The sequence below is a fragment of the Stegastes partitus genome, unplaced genomic scaffold (genome assembly GCF_000690725.1).
Source record: "Stegastes partitus isolate 25-593 unplaced genomic scaffold, Stegastes_partitus-1.0.2 Scaffold1443, whole genome shotgun sequence".
Lineage (NCBI taxonomy): Eukaryota > Metazoa > Chordata > Actinopteri > Pomacentridae > Stegastes > Stegastes partitus.
Window position 1 is genome coordinate 127,749 of NW_007579174.1, and position 10,950 is coordinate 138,698.

The window sequence follows — 10,950 nt, forward strand, 5'->3', positions numbered from 1 at the left end:
GCTCAGCTTCAGAAGAAGATCAAGGAACTCCAGGTAACGTTATTTGACCTGTTCATGAAAATCAGAGACTCTAAAACAACATGTTGAAGTCACTAAGTTTTCTTGGTGTTCCTATCATCAACTCTAGGCTCGCATTGAGGAGCTGGAAGAGGAGATTGAGGCTGAGAGAGCTGCTCGGGCTAAGGTAGAGAAGCAGAGAGCTGATCTCTCCAGGGAGCTTGAGGAGATCAGTGAGAGGCTCGAGGAGGCTGGTGGAGCAACAGCTGCTCAGATTGAGATGAACAAGAAGCGGGAGGCTGAGTTCCAGAAGCTGCGTCGTGACCTGGAAGAGTCAACCCTGCAGCACGAATCTACTGCATCAGCTCTCCGCAAGAAGCAGGCTGACAGTGTTGCAGAGCTGGGAGAGCAGATCGACAACCTCCAGAGGGTCAAGCAGAAGCTGGAGAAGGAGAAGAGCGAATTCAAGATGGAGATTGATGACCTCTCCAGCAACATGGAGGCTGTTGCCAAATCAAAGGTAAGAGATCATAAATGTTTTAACACAGAGATGTCACTATGCCAAAATCACCACATAGCCCAGGGCCATTCGTTTAGGCTTGTTTCTTGTCGCAAACTGAAGAATCTGTCCCAAATGTTTTAGGAAGTATACACATGCTGTAACATCTGGAGTTCATACAATGGGACATATGACAAACATATGTGTATGTATATGTGACAAAGACAACTTCCAATGACACAAGTCATGTGGCAATACTTCACATCAAGAGGAAACTTTAGCAAATTTTGCAACATCAACAACAACAAAAAAGACTCAGAGTGTATCATTAACTTTAAACTATTAACTTTAATTGGTCACAGAGCAACTTGGAGAAAATGTGCAGAACTCTGGAGGACCAGCTGAGTGAGCTCAAGTCCAAAAATGATGAGAATGTTCGTCAACTGAATGACGTCAATGCACAGAGGGCAAGACTTCAGACAGAGAATGGTGGGTGACTTACAATTAAAGCCAATCTGTAGGTGATGCTTAAAAAACCCAGGATTAATATGTGTGTTTCAATGCAGGTGAGTACTCTCGCCAGATTGAAGAGAAAGAAGCGCTTGTTTCCCAGCTGACCAGGGGCAAGCAGGCCTTCACCCAGCAGATTGAGGAGCTTAAGAGGCACGTTGAGGAGGAAGTGAAGGTATATATTTCAAAACAAATTAGCAATATCTGTCAAAATAAAACAAATGCCTCATTCCAAGAAGGCAGAAATAAAAACTAAATTCAGGGGTGATGACAATGAACATGATTAGCAAAATCTGCTGTTGACATTTCATTTTTCTAACGCTATCTTTTAGGCGAAGAATGCCCTGGCTCATGGTGTTCAGTCAGCCCGCCATGACTGTGATCTGCTCAGAGAGCAGTTTGAGGAGGAGCAGGAGGCCAAGGCTGAGCTGCAGAGAGGAATGTCCAAGGCCAACAGTGAGGTGGCTCAGTGGAGAAGCAAATATGAGACTGATGCCATCCAGCGCACTGAGGAGCTGGAGGAGTCCAAGTAAATAAAACCTTCTTTTTCATAACAGATAAATATCCACTTTAATCTGTTTGTTTTGTGCTCATCGTTGTTTTTGTGACGGTATTACTGTGTAAGCAAAGCTAACTCTTTGTTCACCACAGGAAAAAGCTTGCCCAGCGCCTGCAGGAGGCTGAGGAATCCATTGAGGCTGTGAACTCCAAGTGTGCCTCTTTGGAGAAGACCAAGCAGAGACTGCAGGGTGAGGTGGAGGACCTCATGATTGATGTGGAGAGAGCTAACGCTCTGGCTGCCAACCTTGACAAGAAGCAGAGGAACTTTGACAAGGCAAGTGCTTGCTGTAAAATAGAAAACCAGGTTCAACAAAAGAACACACCATTTCCAGAAAAAATATTAACTTTCTATATATTTCCAGGTCCTTTCAGAATGGAAGCAAAAGTATGAGGAGGGCCAGGCAGAGCTGGAGGGAGCCCAGAAGGAGGCTCGTTCTCTCAGCACTGAGCTGTTCAAGATGAAGAACTCCTATGAGGAGGCTCTGGATCACCTGGAGACCATGAAGAGAGAGAACAAGAACCTGCAGCGTATGTCAATCTCCCTAAAATTAAAACTTTAAATTGGATTATTCTCTGACCTTTGCAATTTAAGCTCACAAGCCTGAATGATGACCTGGACCTCTGATTTAAAACAACAAACAAACAAAAAAAAACATACAAAATAATAATCATTTAAAAATTTTGAACTTGAACTTTTACAGGCAAAATCATCCCACTTTTCTCCTTTGACACCTATTAAGTATATTTTCATTTTACGTGTACTACTACTGCTAATAACATACCAGCTCTAATACTGATATACACTTGTTCCAAGAAGTGTACATTGAATTGTTTGGCATTGTTTTCCTGTAGAGGAGATCTCTGATCTGACTGAGCAGATTGGTGAGACTGGAAAGAGCATCCATGAGCTGGAAAAAGCCAAGAAGACTGTGGAGACTGAGAAGTCTGAAATTCAGACAGCTTTAGAGGAAGCTGAGGTAATGCATTTTTAAAATGTATTTTTATTCACTGAATTAAATCCAATCAAATGCCAGGACCATTCAGAGTTATTTAAGGTGATTTTTTATAACAATTGTTTAAACTATCCAAAGGGCACCCTGGAGCATGAAGAGGCCAAGATTCTCCGTGTTCAGCTTGAGCTGAACCAGGTCAAAGGTGAGGTTGACAGGAAGCTGGCAGAGAAGGACGAGGAGATGGAGCAGATCAAGAGGAACAGCCAGAGGGTGATTGACTCCATGCAGAGCAATCTTGATTCCGAGGTCAGGAGCAGGAATGATGCCCTGAGAGTCAAGAAGAAGATGGAGGGAGACCTGAATGAGATGGAGATTCAGCTGAGCCATGCCAACAGGCAGGCTGCTGAGGCCCAGAAACAACTGAGGAACGTCCAGGGACAGCTCAAGGTGACTTTTGTATGATTGCTGAATTTACAACAAAAAATGTTTCAGAGTAAAGAAATTAGGATCAACTCTTTTTTCAACACCAGGATGCCCAACTGCACCTTGATGATGCCGTCAGAGGACAGGAAGACATGAAGGAACAGGTTGCCATGGTGGAGCGCAGAAATGGTCTGATGTTGGCTGAGATTGAGGAGCTGAGAGCTGCTCTGGAACAGACTGAGAGAGGACGCAAAGTGGCTGAGCAGGAGCTGGTTGATGCTAGTGAGCGTGTCGGCCTGCTTCACTCTCAGGTTGGATTATATTTATTCACAAGAAATTGTTTTTAAAATTACATTATATATTTTATTTTAAAAGTCTATTTATATTGCATGATTTTCTTGAACATTCAGAACAGCAGCCTTCTGAACACCAAGAAGAAGCTGGAGTCTGACCTTGTCCAGGTCCAGGGTGAGGTGGATGATGCTGTTCAGGAATCAAGAAATGCTGAAGAGAAAGCCAAAAAGGCTATCACTGATGTGAGATTATATCTATAACTCGTCTGTGTATTTATCCCTATGGCTACTTTCATGTAGTGATACTGTCAAGTCTATTATAGATCATGAATTACACAGACAACATTTAAACATTTCAGGCTGCCATGATGGCTGAGGAGCTGAAGAAGGAGCAGGACACCAGCGCTCACCTGGAGAGGATGAAGAAGAACCTGGAGGTCACAGTCAAGGACCTGCAGCACCGTCTGGATGAGGCTGAGAACCTGGCCATGAAGGGTGGCAAGAAGCAGCTCCAGAAACTGGAGTCCAGGGTATGAACTCTGTATAAATCCTAAAAGACACAAAAATAATACTAAGTGTATCTTTTAAACCCTGCTTTTCTTTTGTCTGTATTCAAATCCTTATACAAAATTTAGACCATTTATCCTCACCTTACAGGTGCGCGAGCTTGAATCTGAAGTTGAAGCTGAGCAGAGACGTGGAGCTGATGCTGTCAAAGGAGTGCGCAAATATGAGAGGAGAGTGAAGGAGCTGACCTACCAGGTAACTGTACTTTCATTACAAACTACCATAATAAGTCCTTGATCCTGTTTTAACTCTCCATAACCTAATAATTATGTGTGTAGACTGAGGAGGACAAGAAGAATGTGAACAGACTTCAGGATCTGGTGGACAAGCTTCAGCTCAAAGTGAAGGGTTACAAGAGACAAGCTGAGGAGGCTGTAAGTTAGACGCCTTCTGTGACATATTATTTTTAATGAATTCAGTCTTGTCTCGCAACTGTGTCAGTATAACCCTGCATCCTTCATAGGAGGAGCAGGCCAACACCCACATGTCCAGGCTCAGAAAGGTTCAGCATGAGCTGGAGGAAGCTCAGGAGCGCGCTGACATCGCTGAGTCCCAGGTGAACAAGCTGAGAGCCAAGAGCCGGGATGTTGGAAAGGTAATGGTTCTTTTGGTTGGTTGACAATCATAACATTACAATGTTACAAATACTTAAGCTAATGGCCAAATGATTTAAGACTAATAATATCTTCAATAATCTTATTATCATTATTATTACTATTATTATTATTATTAGTAGTAGTAGTAGTAGTAGTAGTAGTAGAATAGGGCTATGCAATGTGGAACAGTCTGTAGTAAAGCTAACTCAGCTGGAACCACTAACAAGTTTCTGTTCGAGATTATGTTCGGACTTAACAGTGAATCAGTGAGACTTGTAACAGTGAGACACTCACTGTTGTGGAATGACAATTGGCTTAATATAAGCTGAAAACCATTGTAGGAATTCAAGTACTCTCCTGCGGCTACTTGTTGGCTAGAGTGCTCAATGCTCTGAGAGTTCAGCGATGTGACAGTCAGAATAAATTAATAGGAATCCTAATCGCACTCTAAATTTATAACTAGTACTGGTTGCCAACAGAGCTCATTGGTAAACACAGTGCTGACTGATATTTTTGATATAAAAAAGGTCTTACAGGCCGCTACTGGTAATCGTGTTGCTGTGTGATTTAGAGATTGTCACTGTACAAACATTACCAATAATCTTATTTTTCTAATCTTCATTCCAGTCTGATGCTGCTGAGTAGGAGACAACATCTGATGGATCACCTAACAGAGTTCATAAAATATGAAAATCTGTTGTGATGTTTACATATTAATTAAAGAACTCTTGACTGTACTGTTGCTTTATTTCTTTTTTTCTTCCCAAGACATGCTCAGTGTATTGAGCCAGCACAGTTTAACTGAAATAACTTAAGCCCCAGATTTAGGTTATCTGTTCAGAAATCTAAAATAGGATTGTTTACAGAGGCACAAAACTAGTTATTAAAATATAGGTTTTTATTGACTTTTATTGCACAGATAACTAGTACAATCGTCCCTATTATTTTACTATTGCTTTATTTACTTATGTGGCAAAACTAGGGTGAGCGCCATAACAGAGAATCCGAATGTGAAGGACATGGATGTAACTATACACGATGTACAGCAGGCTCTGCAACCAGGAAGGAATGATTATCAGCAGTTAAAGGGGCTCTTGCATTTGCGGCGCCACAGGAAACACAGGTGTTGCTGGACCTTGGGGAAGATGCTATTTATGTGAACACTGCACGCTAACTGATTGTCCATCTGTGTGCCAAGATATTTTTAGGAGTTGGGCATTGCGGCGCATATAGACAACTGCAGGGGAGTGGCCGCCAAGACATTTGACGTAAGGACAGTTTCCTTTGTTTAGAAAGACACTGGTAGTATCATATGACAGACTCAAGCTTTGGTCCCTTTATTTAACATAGATGTCAGTATGTATTTAATGAAAGATGGACTGATTTAGCATGCCGTAATTATATGCTTAAATTGTAAAGGAAGTAACTACATATCAGTGTTATTTCATTCATGCCTCATTAAAGCACAGTTGTTAAGGCATTTTCATTGATTACATTAATATCAAACACTGGCCTGATTCAAGTGTCTACAAGGAGTCAAACACTGCTTAGTTCACAAGCATATCAAAACCCACAGTGCCTGCGTGCTATCACAGTAGAGTAGAATAACAAGAACATGAATCAAAGCACTACAATTAAGATTATTTTATATAATAGGCTTATTTCAGCATGCTAATTAGAATTAGCTTCTCAGTAATCTTGTGCAAAAATATTTTCAAGTGTATACAGTAAGCTTTATAGTTAGGCTCACCTTCTCCAACTTTCTTTTTCCCACCTCTTCACAAATGACTGCATTTAATGTTACACTGATTTGTTAGGTTCCTAGTTATATATCACCTCAAACCTCAGTCCTATAAAGTGAGCACATGGTAGATCCCCCCTGCTCTGTCAGTGTCCTTTATTCTGAAAGCATGTAACAAGGAAAACTAAAACACACAACGAAAAACAGAGAGAGCTTCAACCACACCACGTTTGGTTATCTCAGTGACACACTACCCTGTCACGGAACAATCTAGCACTCTTTTAAACCTTCTCAGGCTCCTCCTTGCCAGACATGCTTGGCATTGTTATCTCAGTTTAAGGGCTTAGGGAGGAGGCTCGTCTATAAGCATCTACAGACACAAGGCCATACAAAGGAGAAGGTCAGTCGGGACAATCTGTCCCCACTTGCAACCATCTTCACCTTCTAAAAAAGACGTTCCACCTAGTTGCACTATAACCTAAATATGCAAGTTTAAACTGAAGTATGCAGTAAACAATCACAGAAATACCTCATGAATTAATGAAAGATACATGTAAGTGTTTACTCATTACACTTAAAAAAAAAAAAAAGAAAAAAAAATGCTCATATGTACACTGAAAATGTGGATCTGAATCTGTTTGAGTGTATTCAGTTATAATCTGTGTTTCAAAATGTGTAAACAGAATTTATTAACCTTAATCAGCTCAATATTTTCAATCACAGAATTATAGTAAATTCTATTTTTTATAGACAACACCAAGAAGAACCACATCATCAGTGTTTCATAGATGTTTCCTTTCAGACAACTGTGATGACAAATTTAAGTTGGGATTTCACTGTTAAAGGTGACTTCTGAAGAGGTTTAATATAATTTGCAACAGCTGTTGCATTGTGTCACCAGAGATGAGACACAATGGTCCCTGTGTATTCAAAGTAGTCCAGTGCATAGCTATGCATAGCTATACATACCATTTGTAACAAACCTCCAGCTGTAGATAAAAATTAACCATATATATGTGTGTGTGTGTGTGTAATTATCTCCCACTGTTGTGCAAAAATAGCTTGGATGTATTTAAGCACAACAAGGCTTTGCTCAAACAAGTTGTCTAAAAAAACGATGAAGACCTTCGACCTTACTTGAATAGTATGTTGGACACATGCTACTCAGGTTGACTGAAAAAACTGAAGCCTTTTGACCTTACTCGAATAGCATGTGTGCACCACATGTTTGCACAGTAGCCCACCTACCTATCGAGGTCACATGGGTGACATTCCTCAAGGTCATCTTTTTTTGAAGAAAGAAGGTTAAGCAAATATAAAAAGGCAACAGGACACTCAGCAATCTAGTTTAAAAATATATCAGAGGGTTCTTCTAAAGAAGAAAAATATAAGCACATGTTTATTTGTCTTTGTTTATTATATATTCATATTTTAACTAACTCTAATCCTGGATACAGTTTTCATTCATGGTACTATTACAGTTCTGGCATCTCTAGCATCTTGTTTATTGGCGCAGGACTTATTTTGGGTCTTATCCCAGCCTAGATGGCAACTGTTCATCCACTCCATTCCAAGATGATATGTAATCTCTCCTCAGCTTTTATGGAATGGTGCTCAGCCTCAATTTTATTTCAGACATCTGAGATGTGTGCCTGTCCTGCAACTGTATACCAATGACATTTACATGCTTCTCCAAAACCACAGCCTGTGCCATGATATCGTCCAGTAAGATGATTACTTACACTGAAAAGCATCAGGGAATTTGTATTTATCATCAACACATATAGATGACAGACATGTATGTTAATGAAGTGGCATATATATACATATATATATGTGTGTGTGTGTGTGTGTGTGTGTGTGTGTTATATATAAAAATGCATTTATTTCCCAGGGGACAAACATGTGGAGTCCGTGCTCAACAGATTCCCAAAAAATGTTCTACAGATTACTGTTGGACATATCTGGTGACCTACAACTGTATGGTGATATGATAAAATAAAAGATAAAAATTTAAAATAATAAGGAAATATTTTAGGACTGCAAATAAAATACGCCATTAGACTGATGCTAAAATCTTTTTAAATCTATGGCTACAAACAGAATGTCTGACCCTGTTTTACTGGTCTACCAAATCTGAAGTGTGAACTGCAACTGTGCCCCAGGGACATTGCAGTGCTTCTCCAAAACCAACAAATGTAATTGAAGCTTGAATTTCTTAATTTATCTACAGCTTTTAAAGCACAAAGTTACTCAGACAAACAAAGCAAGCTATATGCTTAAGAATAAATTTTAAAAAAGGAATCTTGTGTTTCTGTTCAATACCAAACATTGCCCTGTATTAATAGAGATTAATAGAATATCTCTAATTTAACAATAACAGCAATATCAGTGCTGCTCTTTTATACATTTGTGTATGCATATCCATTACAGATGTATAATGAATATCTAAGACAATCTAAGATATGTGTAACATTAGGCAAAAAAAATGATTGTGTCCTCATTGAATTTTAAAATGCTTTAAGCAGCATTGTGCCTTTGACTATTCAGTTTGGACCCGAGGGAAAAAATACCTGCAGTTACAAACGTGCTTACAAGGGAGTATAATCACCGTAAATGTCAATGTCACAGGATTAGCGACAACATGACAAGAATACATGACCAAACTGAGCAGGGCACACCTACTGAGGAGACAGTCCTCCCTCTATAAAAGAGACAGCTTAGGACTCTGACAATGACTGGTAGGTTTCCAGCTCAGGTAAGCACATTAGCTTTAGTTTGTTTTCTATTGGGAAGCACTAATTAATTGTTCCTGTGTATGTATGCAAAAAGGATTATTTACCTAATTTAATAGTCTATTCATGTTGCAAAGAAACATGTTTGGTTTTTTCTTGTAAATGCCCATATTTTGAAACGAACAGAAACCTCAATAATTATTGTAATCATGCTTGACAATTTATAGGATCAAAGCAACATACCTGACTATATTCCATCTTCTGCTGGGACCAAAGGGGGTAAATTATAGTTTTGTTTTTTGTGATGTCCCCAATTTCAAAACACATCTCACCCAATAAGCCTACCAACAGCATGTTAATATTTATTATAAACAATGCAAGAGAAATTCAGCCAGTATGACCTCCTATTTTCAGCCATCTAAAGTGCCATCATGAGCACGGACGCGGAGATGGAGGCCTATGGGCCTGCAGCCATCTACCTCCGGAAGCCAGAGAAGGAGAGGATTGAGGCCCAGACTGCTCCATTTGATGCCAAGACAGCTTTCTTTGTGGCTGATAATGATGAGATGTACCTCAAGGGTAAACTAGTCAAAAGAGAGGGCGGCAAAGCCACGGTTGACACAGTTACAGGAAAGGTAAGGAGAAAACTGCTTTGATTAAACTTGCAACAAAATAGACTGAGATTATTCAAGAAGTTCCTTTGGTATTAATAAAGATTTATTTTATCTTATTAATGTCATTGAACTATAGTATGATGACATATCTATGTAATGTATAATCAAAATATATGTTTAATTGTTTTTTTCCTATTCAGACTCTCACTGTAAAGGAGGAGGACATCCATCCCATGAATCCTCCAAAGTTTGACAAGATTGAGGACATGGCCATGATGACCCACCTCAACGAGCCTGCTGTGCTGTATAACCTCAAAGAGCGTTTTGCATCATGGATGATCTACGTACGTTTCAATCTGATCATATAGTTTGCTTCTATCTGTAAAGCCTGTGCATCAAATCTGATAATGTTTCTCTCTTTCATACTGCAGACCTACTCCGGCCTGTTCTGCGTCGTCGTGAATCCCTACAAGTGGCTTCCTGTGTACGATGCTCAGGTTGTTGGGGCATACAGAGGCAAGAAGAGGATTGAGGCTCCACCCCACATCTTCTCCATCTCTGACAATGCCTATCAGTTCATGCTCACTGGTAAGATAAGAATTACAACAGAATTTAGGTGGATGAGGCAAAGAAATAAGTAGCAAATGCAAGTTTAACTTGTACACTTGTGTTTTAGATCGTGAGAACCAGTCTATCCTCATTACGTGAGTATAAAACATGTCAGGAAGAATAGACTAGGAATTTCATAATTTTATCGCTAAGTAAAGATGATCCTTTTAATCCCCAGCGGAGAATCTGGTGCAGGAAAAACTGTCAACACCAAGCGTGTCATCCAGTACTTTGCAACAATTGCAGTGGCTGGAGCTAAGAAAGCAGAAACAGGAAAAATCCAGGTAAAACATAGTGCTAAACATCATTGCCACAGTTAATTGTTGCTGTTTTTACACAACCTCATAATGTTTCTGTGTAGGGCTCCCTTGAGGACCAGATTATTGCAGCCAACCCTCTGCTGGAGGCCTATGGTAATGCCAAGACTGTGAGGAATGACAACTCCTCTCGTTTCGTAAGTGTTGAAAGGACGAAGAATAAACACAAGCTTTTTGGGCTGCTTATCAAGACCCTTCTAACTTAATTTTGATATGCTTAGGGTAAATTCATCAGAATTCACTTTGGAACCAGTGGCAAACTGGCCTCAGCAGATATTGAAACATGTAAGTAGTTTTCTATATTTTGTTCAGTCGCATGTATTTGAATTTAAATGTCAGTATGATGCTATTTTTTTGCGATTGTGTGATGTCATGAATAAATTATACTCTTGACTGACACTGATGTATTAAACATAGATCTGCTGGAGAAGTCCCGTGTCACCTTCCAGTTGTCTGCTGAGAGGAGCTACCATATCTTCTATCAGCTGATGACTGGACACAAGCCTGAGCTCCTGGGTATGTTACTACATTATTA

At 39.9% G+C, this 10,950-nt stretch overlaps 2 protein-coding genes across 2 annotated transcripts in view; both read left to right on the top strand.

Moving 5' to 3' along the window:
- Positions 1 to 10,950, top strand: part of LOC103370565 (myosin-4-like) — a 49,757-nt gene that overhangs the window by 28,348 nt on the left and 10,459 nt on the right. The gene's annotated exons all lie outside the window — the stretch shown is intronic.
- Positions 9,130 to 10,923, top strand: LOC103370561 (myosin heavy chain, fast skeletal muscle-like). Its single transcript, XM_008299659.1, has 10 exons — positions 9,130 to 9,154; positions 9,290 to 9,510; positions 9,690 to 9,833; positions 9,921 to 10,077; positions 10,166 to 10,193; positions 10,277 to 10,382; positions 10,460 to 10,552; positions 10,637 to 10,700; positions 10,833 to 10,850; positions 10,901 to 10,923. Exons 2-10 carry the CDS (start codon positions 9,307 to 9,309, stop codon positions 10,921 to 10,923), a joined length of 837 nt encoding a protein of 278 aa, XP_008297881.1. The 5' UTR covers positions 9,130 to 9,154; positions 9,290 to 9,306.

What these genes read in the sequence shown, in the direction of transcription:
- LOC103370561 (XM_008299659.1), top strand. Translation starts at nt 9,307, where the DNA reads ATGAGCACGGACGCGGAGATGGAGGCCTATGGGCCTGCAGCCATCTAC. An exon ending in TTGACACAGTTACAGGAAAG is followed by an intron (nt 9,511 to 9,689) that starts GTAAGGAGAAAA and finishes TTTCCTATTCAG; the next exon opens with ACTCTCACTGTAAAGGAGGA. An exon ending in TTGCATCATGGATGATCTAC is followed by an intron (nt 9,834 to 9,920) that starts GTACGTTTCAAT and finishes TTCATACTGCAG; the next exon opens with ACCTACTCCGGCCTGTTCTG.